Source organism: Plectropomus leopardus, chromosome 3 (assembly GCF_008729295.1).
Source record: "Plectropomus leopardus isolate mb chromosome 3, YSFRI_Pleo_2.0, whole genome shotgun sequence".
NCBI classification, from domain to species: Eukaryota; Metazoa; Chordata; class Actinopteri; order Perciformes; family Serranidae; genus Plectropomus; species Plectropomus leopardus.
In genome coordinates this window covers 33318914-33333331 of record NC_056465.1, presented here as the reverse complement: position 1 = coordinate 33333331, position 14418 = coordinate 33318914, and the positions used below count along the sequence as shown (strand labels likewise).

The 14418-nt window shown below is 40.7% G+C and overlaps 1 protein-coding gene across 5 annotated transcripts in view; it reads right to left on the bottom strand.

Moving 5' to 3' along the window:
- Positions 1–306: 306 nt before the first annotated feature.
- LOC121940957 (cyclin-dependent kinase-like 5) overlaps positions 307–14418 on the bottom strand; it is a 56909-nt gene continuing 42797 nt past the window's right edge. For 3 of the 5 annotated variants that reach the window (XM_042483632.1, XM_042483634.1, XM_042483635.1), the window contains exons 10-19: positions 12211–12291; positions 10417–10583; positions 8457–9495; positions 7921–8022; positions 7381–7486; positions 5929–6040; positions 5598–5703; positions 5229–5351; positions 1774–1941; positions 307–829 (exon numbers count right to left, since the gene is read on the bottom strand). In XM_042483632.1, the coding sequence (XP_042339566.1) occupies positions 470–829; positions 1774–1941; positions 5229–5351; positions 5598–5703; positions 5929–6040; positions 7381–7486; positions 7921–8022; positions 8457–9495; positions 10417–10583; positions 12211–12291 (2364 nt within the window). In that variant the 3' untranslated portion in view covers positions 307–469. The remainder of the gene's footprint in view (positions 830–1773; positions 1942–5228; positions 5352–5597; positions 5704–5928; positions 6041–7380; positions 7487–7920; positions 8023–8456; positions 9496–10416; positions 10584–12210; positions 12292–14418) is intronic. The other 2 variants (XM_042483637.1, XM_042483636.1) reach the window with 2 other exon arrangements.

The window sequence follows — 14418 nt, the reverse complement described above, 5'->3', positions numbered from 1 at the left end:
AACACACTGCAAAGTTACTGACATTACCAACCTCTATTGTAACAACTGATAAAACTTTGTTTAGAATGCCTTAGATAGTCTTAAGGAAATACTACGCAGTAAAATGTACTATATTTCTATATTGAATAGAAACAAAAATACTTACACTTAAAATCTACACTTTATCTATCCATTTATATATATCTAATTTGTAATATATTTACTTTATAATACAAATTATATCCAGAATTACAGAAGTAATAATATAAAGTCTATCAAACATGGAAGCTTTAAAAAAATGAAGACATAAAAAGGCTTTTGGCCTGTTTGCAAGCAGTGTTTAAAACTGAAGGTTTGATATCTGTGTGTTCATGTGTGTGTGTTTATGTGTGTGTCAGCAGATGTACTGTTACGCAAGGGAAGTGTAGGAGCAACAGAGGGGAACCGGAGGAGTCTGAAGTGGATCTGAGAGCGATAGGGTGACAAGAGATCACAGAGCCGTCTCTTTCAGGTCGTTGAGGTTTGGCATTCGAGACCTGGAGGGGCGTCCGAAGCCGTGCCCGTTCTGACCTCCCTTGATGCTCATTTGCTCCGGGTAGGGGTTGCCCTCAGGGCGGCCCAGGGCCGTCGAGTGCCAGCCAGACTCCAGCTGTCCGGGCAGCGGGTAGGCCGCCTGCCGGCTCTTCAGCTGGGGCGTACTGACCCCTGAGTGACCCCGGCTCTCTGTGAACCCGCCTTGAGCTGAGGCTGGATTAGGCAGCGGCTGGTAGCGCATGTCAGACTGCGCGGTCTGGTTGGAGGACGAGGATGAAAGGTGCAGGAGTTTGCGCAGAGACTTCAGAGGCTGACTCTGTAAGGGACACATTAAAGATGACCACACGTTCAAAACATGCAGAAAACACAGATCCTAGTGTCCTATTTTATGCTGCTTTACTGGGAACTCAGCAAAGTTTCACTTCCTCTCATGTACCAAACGTTTTGGTATAACAATAAACCCAGCTAGCAATATTCAGTTCTGAAAACATTTTGGAGAACGGAACAAATTGTACAATGCCCTGTTTTAGTAATGTTTTCTTTTAGTTCCCAGAGTGTTCTTCTAAGTAAAATTCTCTATAAAATTATTAATTTATTTATTTTTTGTTAACATATCACATTACAGGAACATTTCATAAAAATGTCCAATGTTCTTCCTTTGTTCTCATGTAACATTGTGGGAACGTTTTATAAAAGATCATTCTGTGATCTGTCACCTCTCAACATCACCAAAACATCCTCAGAACGTTGCAGTTAATACGTATGGTCTCGATCAGCATTCAACTTCACGTCAACATTATTTGAAATAATAAACATCCTTAAAACGTTCTTTGAATAGGTCAAACCTAAGATGCCGGTTGTAATCATGTTTTCTTTAAAACATTATTACAACCGTTTAGCCAATGTTGTGGGAACGTTCCCTACAAGCTGGGAACCTTTTTGACTCAAGAAGACAAAAAACACTACAGGGGTAGTTTTGTTCCAGCTGCAGTCACTCATCTGAACAAGTCATAGCAACGTTTGCACATATTTATTTATTTAGTGCTATAAAGGGATTTTTGACCTTATCCTTATTTTCTATTGAGCAAAGCATCTGAGCACTTTCTGTCATGGTTTATTGTGTTTTGTCCTTCGTCAGTGTGTGCTGCAGTTCTGAATTGTGTCTGGATGCACGCCTCTTTTCACTGCAAAACAAATACAACAATGGGTACAAATTAAATAACCCAAACCCTGAACTTTTCTTTTTTCTTTGAGACTTACCGGAGAGTGTGAATCAGACAGTTTCTCAGGAGGCCAGTCCTTGTCCCTGTCTCGGTCTCGATCTTGGTCCCGGTCCCTGCTCTTGTCTCGGTTCCTGTGGCGGCTGCTCTGGTGACCAGAGGACCGGGAGGACTTCTGGATGACGGTATCCACCCCTTCACCAGGAACCTTTCACACATTAAATTTAGTTATCATTTGACATGTCCAAACTAATGTTTTCAAACTTATGACCATGATGGGACCACACAGTGTAATGGACAGCACAGAACATGCTGAAACGGACAGTTAACCCAAAAATTTAAAATACGTATTTTTCCTCTAACACGCAGTGCTATTAACCGGTGTAGATTGTTTTGGTGTGAGTTGCAGAGCGTTGGAAATATCGGCCGAAGAGATGTCTGCCTTCTCTCAAATATAATGGAACTAGATGGCACTTGGCTTGTGGTGAAAAACTCAACATCAGTGTCTGTCGAGAGGTCATGACCTGGTTACTCAAGATAATCCACAGACCTTGTTGTGAGCAGTTTCATGTAGGGACTATTTTCTTTCTACAGAACGACACCCGAAAACGTTATCATTATCATGCAGAAGGAAGTGTACATCTACTGCTGGCTCGTACAGCACCACTGAGCGAGCTAATGTTACAGCTAATGTCCGGTGAGGAGGACGCCATTAATGTTTACACCTCTTGGTATCACGAGTACGCACCTCTTGTCCACTCTATGTTTTTGTTTACATGCTGCATATCTTGTTTTGGTTTTATGTCTATGGTGGCAGACCAGTTTCCCCCTTGGGGATTAATAAAGTGAATCGTATCGTATATTGTATCGTATAGCGTATCCATGAGTAGATGCGATGGATGTATAAAGAAAACTGGATGCAGCCTTAATTACTATGAAAGCTGCTCATTGGCACATAAAGCCAAAAACTGCTGTGTATAAAATTACCCAGATGATCCTAACTTTAATGGGAATAAAATTAGTTACTTGTGAACTCGTCTGGACTTTCGAAATGTTATCAGACCAAACAGATCAAGTAATGATGGTGAGACGAGAACTTAGAGCACCACAGGCCGAGTGCCATCTAGTTCCATTAAATTCAAGAAAAGGCAGACATCTCTAAATCCAATATCTCCAACACCGGGCAACCGGCCCCAAATCAATGTAGACTGATAAACAGCACAACATTTAAAATGAAAAATCTGTGTTTTTAGATTTCGGGGTGAAGTGTCCCTTTAAAATGTATTTTTTTACATATACATATTGGTGTGTGATGTTATCCTTTAAACAATTTAAATAATCATGGTCATAACTGTTAAGTTATTTTTGGCAATAGGCCTTGTTTGGTCTCAAGTGCAGTGAAGTCATAAAAATTTAAAAACAAAACATGCATCTGGTGCCGAAAACTCTAAGCATTCAGTGATCTGAGGAAGAGAAGAGACAACTGCTCTCGTTAAAGATTGATCAAGTTTTTGAATGATTTTTAGGCATTCATACAATCCATGGCATAAACCTACAGCGTTAGTATTTTCAAATCATCCACTCTGTATGCAGCAAACACTGTTTTCCACCAACTCTGAGTCTGGCTGCCTGTTTCCTCCTGGCCAGATTGCTTTTATTTGTGCTCTGTCATCAGCGCTAACCCCCTCTCAGCATCTGAGCAGACTGTCACACAAAAATAGAAATGTGAGGGGAAGAAAGAGTCTCAAACACCTGTTTCATGCCGAACCGTCGCTGCCACTGGCAGTCAGTTTAACATGTCAGGATGTGGATGATTTTATATTTATCGACTCTTTTGGTTCCTCCTCCCTCCTCATCTACGCTCTGTAATTAAGCCATGAGTTAGAGACGCTTTGAGGGACAGAGAAGTTGATCAGATGCTGCTGTGTGAGGAGTGAAGATTCACGTGAGTGTAACCAGGCACACAGCCTCCTAAAATCTCACGAGCTTAACCAAAGCCAGAGCGCTCTCGTTCATCCTCAGCTCATAACCAGAGACATGCTGTTAGGGCTGCGTCTGAAATCAGTGGCGACTGAGCATAATCAAATGGACCGAACACAAACAACCAGCCAGATCCATTTATTTTCACTAATTTTATTTCTTTTTATTTATTTAACCTTTTTAATTTAGGTTTTATTTATTTTATTTCCTTTAATCTGTGGTTTTATTGCTTTTATTGCTTCTGTTGTTGTTGTTTTTGGTCGGTTTCTTTTTATTATCTTATATTGACATTTTACGTCCTGCATCTTGCATTACTTGTCCCCTGGTGTTAACTCCACCATAGCTTCTTCCCGGTGCAATCAAGTTAAGTTTCACTTACAATGCGCCTGATGTTCTGCTGCTCGGCCTCCGCCCCGTGTGCGCTCTGCACTTCGACTGTACATACTCTGCATATTGCAGTAGCAATCCTGATGAATGGTTCTTGAAAAATAGAAAATCCATTTGTGGCGGCAGATGTTTTTTTCTTTAAAAGGACAGCATTTTCAATATGAAAGTGGGGAGAGAGAGATTAACGTGCAGCAGAGGGCACAGGCTGGAACTGAACCTGCGGCTGCTGTTGTAAGGACACAGCCCTTGTACATGGGACGCCCGCTCTACCAGGTGAGCTACCTGTCACCCTGGTGGCAGATGTTTCAATTGAATAATTGTTGTTGTTTCCTGTAGTGAAGGGGACAGTGGAACGGAGGGAGAAGGTCGGTCTAAACAGCGGGCTAATGTCAGGCTCATAGCCAGGGTTTATATCTGATGAGTCAGACTACAGTCAAAGAAATGATGCTGCTGCTAAATTAGCTGTGACAGAGTTTGGCCAGCGGGGACCCTCCAGAACCTGAACTGCACAGAGCAAACACTGACTAACGGTGCCTTCCTAAAATTCCCCTCCAATGCCAACCAAAACTTAACTATCCTAGAGCAATGAGCAATGAATTTTTGTGCATCCTGGTACATGCATGCACTACCGGGATGGCTCCATGACCGGGAGAACGCAGCTTTTTTTGTCAATACAGCACACGCTAAGGAACTTCTTGCTTCAGTGGTCTACATTTACCATCAGCACTCATAGGATATTCACATAAAAGGTGGCAAATTTTCCCCTTTAACTGGAAAAAAGATATGTGAACAGTAGTGTCACTCATTAAATAGAAAATCCTTTGAGTAAGAATCATTTTTAAAAGTAAGTTCTACTTTTTTTCTAAAGTAAATGAACAAATTTCAATAAAATAAACATTAAAAATGCTAATTTTCAACACTGACTTTGTTCCAATACTGTTCAGATGGATCTGACTGGTTTGTGTTGACAACTCATTATTAGTGAGTGAATTTCACCATAAAATAATCAAAAAACAACTGTAAACAAGCTTCAAATGATTCAATAGAGCAGTGCTGATTATTGTTGCTAATGCATGCAATGTGAGGTGGGGTTAGGAGGTGAGAAGGAGAGTGTAAAACAGCGTGTACCATGGGAGAGGACACTACAGGGAGGACTCTCACAGAGGAACTATGCTTTATGTTATTCTTTGGGCTAAACAGAGGGAAAAGACATTTCTTGATGACAGGAGGCCTTCCCTCAGGGACCTGCATCTGTAATACAGAGGCACATGACCGGTGGCACAGCGAAACATGATGCACACGACAACAAGGAGAGATGATTATACACACGTCTGTAAAAAGGCCAAAAGCATTAAACTCTTGAAAAGCAGAGGAGGAGATACAGTATGTACACAAACAGCATCACAAACAAGGTATCAACATCAGAGGGCATGTATGCATGACACGGTGCACCCAGACACGGCTTACATCCTCAGAAGTACTCGACATACAATTTACCATTTGGGATTTTTTCTTTTTCTTCTTTATTGCTCTGAAGAAACCCTGCTTCTCCTTTTCTTTGGATGGCTCAGAGGAGTTCAGCACGACTGTATCTGGGCCAGTCCTGAAAATAAAACAAAGGCTACTGAGCATCACGTCCCGACCAAAAACTTATTTTTAACTCCCAATCAGATACAGCTTAAAACCACCACATCATGAGGCCGGTGTGAATTTTAATCCACAATAAAATAGTTTCACAAAACAAATTAGTGTTGCTGTCAGTGTGACCTAGATGTTCTTTGGTAAACACAATAAACTATGTTGTGTTGTGGTTAGAGGAGATAATTACCAGGGGTCAAACGCAGGCTGACGTTTGGAGTGGTTCGACATACTGCTGCCGTCCGAGCTCCGGCTCTGACCTCTGCTGTCATGGAAGGAGTTGTCTGGCCGAGGAGACGGGACTGTTCAACAAATACCACAAAAACAAGTTCATTCACCTTTTGACGCACAGGGGAAAATAAACAAATTCTGTGTCTTGTTTTTAAGACTATTTCAAATCAAACGGTGGCTTTTAACACACTGTATGCAAATAAAACTAAAGTTATAATTTTAATTCTAATGTTGATAAAAAAGCAGAGGGCTGTGTTGGTTTTGTGGAAAGCTGCAGCTAAGAACTAAAATAACAGATAATGATAAATTTCACACAAACAATTGTGATCATCTGATCGGTTTTGTTAAAGCCACTTTTAAAGTTCCAAACTTTGGTGTCCCTTTGTGGTTGTATTAAAAATAAACTCTGTGGTGGACAGCCAGCGTTTGAGTATTTAGATTTTATGCAACAACTACCCAAAACTGTATAGAGGAGTTAAAATTATTCATAATACTGCAGCAATATTATCGATCCAAAAACATCATATATAATAGTAAAACACTAATGGGGAACATTTTACTGCACAATTTGTACTTCTGCGTACATTTAGTTAACAATACTTTCTTTTGTACTTGAATGCAATATATTTACTTGTACTGGAGTGTTTCACAGTGTGGTATTAATACTTGAATCAAAGTAAGTTCTGGATATTTCTTTCACCACTGGTATTTAACATTTTGGCCAATAAAAAAAACTGGAAATATCAGTATAAAAATGACAAAAATGTGTCTGAGGTAAGTTAGAAACAGATTACAGTATATGTATGTCCACCAGAGACAGACTTTCAAGTGCGAAATGTCCTCTCAGTACATATGTGTGCCTCGAAACGGCCAAATTTGACGGACTCTTGTCAGAAATGTTTATGTTACGAAGACAGTACATTTTTTTAGCCATAATTGCGTCTTGGTTCTGGGATATGTTCACTAATGGTCAGTTGGACTCATTGACTTTCTCCTTCATTCATTTCCTATTATTTCCTATTTATTTTCTAGCCTCCAGCTTTACTTCTGTGGTATGCAGACCACTAAATATGCAAGTCACACCAAAATAATGTTGATTGATAAAAAGCACTATAAGTGAGTGAAAAATATGTATTTTTGATTTTTCGGGTGAACTGCCCCTTTAAGTACAGCCTCACAGAGCTGTGACTGTCGACTCCTGTTTAACAACCAAAATTAATAGACCCTTTAAAAAATTAGGTGTTTGTGCTAAGATTGATTATTTTTTGAGAATATTTTTTAAATATTGAGATTCGTATCAGCTCAAAAATCTAGTATAAGTCAGAATATACAGTAGGTGAAAGACGATCGATGATTTGTAAGAGCTGTGAAAGAGAGACACGACCAGAGATTTCAGTCTGACTGAACCAACCTCTGTAGAAGCTGCCCACCCTCCTCGGCATAGATTCGCTGTAGATGTTGCGGTTCTCTTTGGACGAGCCCCCATCTTCTGTTTGCTGGTCATGATATAAGCCAACCTGAGTCACAACACAAGACCAAGTCACACAAAAAAAACTGAAGGCCAACTGCTTTGCATGCCTCTATCTGAGCTGATATTTATATTTCACCTGAAAGAACAGATTAAGAACAAAAAAAAAGAGGAGGCGTATTGATTTACAAATGGTCATTATGATAAAACAACATCTCTAGAGGCTATAAATGTATTTCAGAATCAAACTGAAACCGATGACAAGCCTGACTGTGCAATCATAAGTAGTCACATTAAAGGGAAGCAAAGCACACAGAGAAAATGAAGAGGCATCTGATGTGCAGAGACAGAGAAAGAGAAAGAGAAAGAGAGAGAGGAAGAGAGGGAGAGAGAGCAGTTCATGACAGCAGTATCCACCCACATCCGCACTCTCGGAAGACTGGATGTGGGTGGGGAATGGTGGGTGCAGGCAGAATGTCGGACCTCGCTTTTTTGCCGCTGTGTGTGAAAAGATGCTGTGTTGTCCCTTGTGGAGTCCCTTATTGGGGGTCTGCTGTGGGTGACCTCAGTGGGTGCCTGTTCGCTCTGTTGATGGAGACATGATGAAGCATGATGTGAGCTCAGCACTGCAGCGCACACATACAAATACACACACACGCTATATATATATACCATATGTGTGTATACAGTATATATAAATATACAGCTAACATGATTCACTGTATATCCTAACCAAAAAAAAAGCAGCACTCTCAGCACTTGCAGCAACCATTTGGTGCAGTTATGTTGATCCTGACGTTCCTAAAAACCTGAGAAACTGGCTAACGAGATCTGGCTGAAAACCTAAACACAGATCATGATATTTTCAGACGCCACCAGAATAAATCCTGGCTGCTTTGTTGTAGAGACTGAGGCTGAGTTATCCAACACAACCTGGTGTAGGCATTTGATATGATTAGATCATGTGGGCTCAGGCTTTCCTTCAGGTTGGAGAGGTTTGATGTGGGCTGAGGACTGACCCTGCTCATGTCTTCCTCTCTGGAGGAGCCCCCAGAGTGGCGAGGCAGCGTGCGGTGCTGCAGCTGCGGAGACAGGAGCTGCAGACTGCTGGCTCTGGTGGGCAAGCCCTGCCCGACGACCAGCCCCTCCTCCGCCCCGTGTGTCCTCTGGTGGTCCCTCCGTACGTACATGGAGTGGCGGTGCGGCCGCTGCTGGGAGGAGAAGGGGCTGGTGTATCCCTGACCGTATGACACAGGGTCGTGTGGGGCAGACAGAGAGTGAGCGTGACTTCGTTCCACGCTACCCTCCCCGGGGTCCAGGGCATCTGGCGACTTGGCCTCCTCTGAGGCCTTGTGGCGGGTCGAGGAGCGCCTGTATGAGGAGTCCAGCGTGTTGCTCTCTCTGTCTGAGCGCATGCTCCCTCTCCCAGTGCCCGGTCCCAGTCTGTCCACTCGGCGGGCTGCTGGGCTGCTCGGGGCTGTGAGGTCGAGGCAGCTCGAGGGAAAATAGCGAGATGTAGGCTCATCGGCGTAAAGGTGCACGTCATTTAAGTTCCCCACCGACTTGGCATCGCTTAGCGTGCCGTAGCTCTTGGACAAGTTAAGGTAGGCGAACTTGGAGGAGGGCGTGGAGCTGTGGGACTCCATGTAGCTGTGTCGACTGTGTTTCTCCCCTGACTGAAGCGTGTTGGTCTTCCCCTCCACAAAAGAGTGGCGGTTCTGCTGCGAGCGGAAGTTGGATTTGAGGTACTTGGCTCCGGGGCCGTCGGACACCTTGGACCCCAGGTTCATCTCGAAGTCGCCCTTGCTCTTGGCTTCGCCGGGGCTGAGCAGGTGAGGCAGGTTGCTGCTGGCCAGGTCCATGTTGCACGAGGTGGAGTGGTTGAAGATCTGCGGCTGGTAGTTCTTGGGGTGCAGGGTGGGACTGAGGTTGATCGCTGCGGGCATGTTGCCGTTGAGAAAGCCGTCGTTGTTTGGGTGGAGGTCTTCGTGCCGCGGCAAGCTGGAGCACTCTCTGCTGCTGGAGCGGTGGCTTCCTGAGCTCTTTCCCCCATGGCTCCTGAGTGAGAGCAGAGAGATGAGACCGACATCAGCATGCTTAAACTTTACATTCATGCAATCAAATGAAGGTTATTGGTGGTGTGATATGTATATAAGCACTTATTTTATGTGCAGTTTTTAGATATTAATGGAACCTCATAAGATCCAGGAGTAGTCCAGTATAATGATTATTAATAACAATAATAATCTTTATTTCTTTAGTAGTTTTCAAAACCTGAGTTATAACGTGCTACACAATACAATACCATACAATATCAGAAAACACGGTGAACCAACAAAAGTCGCAGAACATCCATATACACACATCCATACACATATATCCACGTATATGTATACATATAACATCCATATATATATACACTTCATATATACATTCATATATACATATATATATGAATTTAGCATATAAAACAACATATAAAAAAATTAAGAATTAATGATGTGTAAACGGTAGAGATGGGTGAATGTATTTCAGTAAAAATATTACAATTTGTACTATGGACTCTATTATATCTACTGAATCAGCATTAATGTAGCAGATAAACCGCACTTTTAGTGTTTTTATCCGGTGCCATGCTGTCGTTTATACTGTTTATACTTTTTTTTACCCTCTTTCATTTTGCATTTCTGCATTTCATGTCTCATGCTGGATTGAGCCTGCATCTTTTTTGTATGTGTTTTTTGGTTTGGTGAACAGAAGTGTTTTATTTATAGGCTGCTTTATGACTGAACAAAACAGAAGAGAAAATGTCTGAAACCTCTAACAAAGGGCAGTACATTTTGCAAAAATGTCATGATAATGCAGATAATGAAAACAACCGAACAACCGGTCACGTTTGCATCAGAAAAAACACATTAGCACATGCGTCTGAACAACAGGAGAGACGGGATCAAACTGGCCACAGTGCTCGCTGCTGACCTGCTGGGGGTGGTGTTGTCCCCATGGTGAGGTTTTCTCTTGGAGGAGCGGACAGGTGTAGGTGTGGGTGGGCCGGGTCGCTCCACGAGCCGCAGGGTCTGGAAGGCGTGGTGGTTCAGGCTCTGCTCTGTGAGAAAGCGCTCTGTCGGGTTCAGCAGCAGCAGGTTCTACACACACACACACACACACACACACACACACACACACACACACACACACACACACACACACACACACACACACACACACACACACACAGAGGGAGCCCGTGAGTCCTGGAGACACCCTGAGCATCCAGACCTCACAAACAAACTGAAACAGTCATGCTGCTATGAGTCATCGCCATTATCATAAAAGTCAGGCTGCAGCTACATTTAATTGTGTCTTACCAAAGCAGCCAAACAATGATGTGAAATATGATTTGTGACATTCTCTTTTTTTCTTAACTAAATAAATAATGAAATCTTGTATGAATGCACTCCAAATAAAACCTGTGAACTGAAGATAGACTGTGCGACTACAGTTTAGTGGCAGCCATTTTTCGCTCTCTTTCTCAGGACGACAACAGAGAAAAAAGACCGACAACTACTCTTTGCAAGCTGTGCAGCTTTGCTTTGCAGTTACATATTTTGTCAAATTAATATCTCAGCTCAACTCGAGAGAGCCTGATTCGCAGAGAAATTTTGTCTGTAATGTGTACAGATTACAGATTACCTTCAATTACAGGGGGGAGGATGCGGCACTGAAGGGAACATTTATACAGCTCTAAAATATCACGACACTTCAGGGAAATTTTGCGATAACAATATTCTTGATGATTTGACAAAATACTGAAAAATATAAAAAATATGTATAATTTTGGTAATATCAATTGCAAAGAATATGTGTTACATGTTTGTTTTTTTCTCTCCCTTTTTTATTGTCTTTTTATTTTAAAAATCCTGGTGAAGAGTGGTGTCTGCACTAGCTATGTAAATGCATTCATTATTTTAATGTTGCATTTATATATTTATTAATAATTTATAATAATATTTGCTAATAATTTGTACAAAATGGCCCTCTTGGTGAGATGCTTTAAACAAGTGTTTAACTTTTTTTTGTTAGTGTAAATGTAAGTTTCAAATATTCAATAAAAACAAAACAAAAGTTATTATTATTATTATTATTATTTTATTATTATTGTTATTATTATTATTATTATTATTATTGTCCATTTACTTTTTTTTTTGTCTTTTGGTGTCAGTTAGTCAATCCTTACTTATTTTTATTTTATTATTTTTCTCTCTTCTGTCTGGTGTTCTTTTGGGATTGTGTTATCTGTGAACTGTTCTGAAAAAAAAAAAAAAAAAAGTTGTTGAAAAATTTGAAATTCAATAAACTTTATAAGAGCGCCTGATTAGCGATGAGAGAGATTTGCCTGTCCTGCTTGCTGAAGCCTGTCCTGAGATGACATTATATTAGCAGTGACTCATTATCTGCTGGGAAAAGCGCAAGTGCACAAGCACAGCCCACATTTCTTGACATGGAGCTCCTGTTTACAGTGCAGACGCAGCAATAACAGCAGCGCTGGAACCGGCATATGAGCTGAGAGATGCTGAAGCAGTGAAGAGGCATCGTGCAGTCACGACGTAAACACCGTGATTGTGATGCAATTATCGGATGTGTAGTTGGAGAGTTTTTATGGTTACAGATTATCTTTCCACGATAGTGTGTGAGCAGGAATAAATCTGATAAAACGTAGAAATAAAAACATCTTCACAACTCTGCAAGCTCTGCCAGAGCTGTGATCTCTACCTTCAGCAGGTCCAGCAGGCCTCCGCCGATGATTCCCAGGTATCTTCGCTCCAACGTTTGGGGGTGGTTCACAGCAGGGAACTAAAACAAGAAACAGCGGATGATAGTACAGCCAAAAACTGTAGCCACAACACATGTCCAAGTGATAAACGATCGAATAATCACTAGTTTGTGGAGAGAGCAGCAGCGCGTCGGCCTCCTGTGCTTTGTGTGTAGAGTAGAGCAGCATGTGTAATCAACGAGTTTTCTTTGCAAATATTAATAAAACAAAAGAAATAAAACGGAAAGAGGGGGCATAGCAGCAGACCTCATCAATAATCAGCAGACTGAAACTGTTCTTTTGTACAAATATCTGAAAAAATCCAAAAAAAGTTTCATTTTAAATGTATAAACTGTTTTATTGGTTTCGTTTTCAGGTCACTTATGTTCAGGTTCGGGCTGTCAATCAATTAATCATGATGCAATTAAGGCTTTTTGTGTCTAAGCGATTAAAGGGAACAACAATTTCTGAAACTGGTCTCTCAGTTTTTGAGAGAGAGCAGTACCACCGGCAGCCGAAAAACAGGCTAAAATTTAACCACTTTATGCAGGTGCACTCTGTCAATTCATGTCCATTTAAAGTGTTTTAATGTTATCCTAAGTGTCAACAACATAACGGTAACTGCACTTTTTTTTCCATACATTTTGGTGGTTCTGGTCTGTTTTGTGTCCAAATTATACTTAGAAGTCTTATTCTAAAATCATTTCCAAAATATTAATTTCTCTGTAGGATCTATTCTGTAATGTTGTCAGACACTCACAATAACAATCTGAGCCTGTCAGTGACAGAAAATAAGCTGTTTTACTGTACGTTAATTGATGGGGTGCACCTGCCTGAAGAGGTTAATGTTTCGTTGCTGCTCTCTCGTAATACTTCTGCATTATTGCAAAAAACAAATTCTGTGACAAACTAACATTTATGATGTTTAGATGTTTTGTTCAGAAATATAATCTTCACAAATGAACACAGCTTTTAAGAATTTGGAAACCTAAATGCAATCGGCATAAGTAAAAATCTAAAGTTAGGCTATAAAAGAACAACGCAAAAGTCAAGACTTCAATGTCGCCATCACAACGAGGACGTAAAGTCCTGCGTGTCATGATGACGTTCTGTGGTCTCATTTAGCCAATCGTCTTTTTTAAAAACACATAAAAGCTTTAAAGTTCACCAGTGGTGTATTTACTACTTCACTCTATGTAGTGTCACTACTGTTGTGGCAGTTTGCATTTCCTCTGACCTGCAGTGACCTGTCTGACTTGTATCTCTCGTATTTTGTCACAGTTTTTTGGGCCCTTTAACTGATTAGTAATCGATAAATTATCTAATCTATCTGTAAAAATCTGTCAGTATGATGATGCTCTTGTTAAATATTGTATAAATGCTCACATATTAAGATTATGACCACTTTTTAAAATCTAACTTCCTCCTGAAGTTACCCCGCAGATTCGACTGCATCACCTGAAATTAAATTTTGCTCACTGACTAACAGGAGCCCTGTTGCATGTGCTTTCTTCCACATTCAATATTCCCGTGTCAACCTCTCATTTTGACAGAATTTCTCCTCTGACTGTTGTGAATCTGCTGTTTGCAAAAAAACGTCCAGAAGCTGTTCTTTTTACATCACACATTTCCGAGTGTTACAGAAAGCACACCGTAGGTGGCTAACGTGATAAAACGACCATCAAACGTCCCGTGTTTCGCTCACAAGTGTTGTGTGGTTTCTTGCTGTTCTGAAGCATTAATATTTCAGTAAAAACTGTGAGAGTGGTTGTTTCATTTTCCTCTCTCTTCTCTGCTGTTATGAAGATAATTTGACTGAGAGAGGGGCTTTAGCCTTGGAAACCTGGTGCGACATCACATTTCTGTTGCTGCTTTCAGACGCCTCTCACAATTATTTAAACCTCTGAACCCTGAGCAACTTGATTTGATTTATTTCAGTTTCAGTTTATTTCGGTTAGAAGTTGTTTTAAAAAAAACCTAACCTAAAAAAAAAAAGAAAAAGCTCGGGGAAAAACTATATTTGTAGCATATAAAAATTATGTTACAGAATTATAATTATAATTTTTTTTATTTATTATTATTATTATTATTATTATTATTATTATTATTATTATTATTATTATTTTAAATTTAAACTTTTTTTCAGATAATTTTCTTGTAATTTCTTT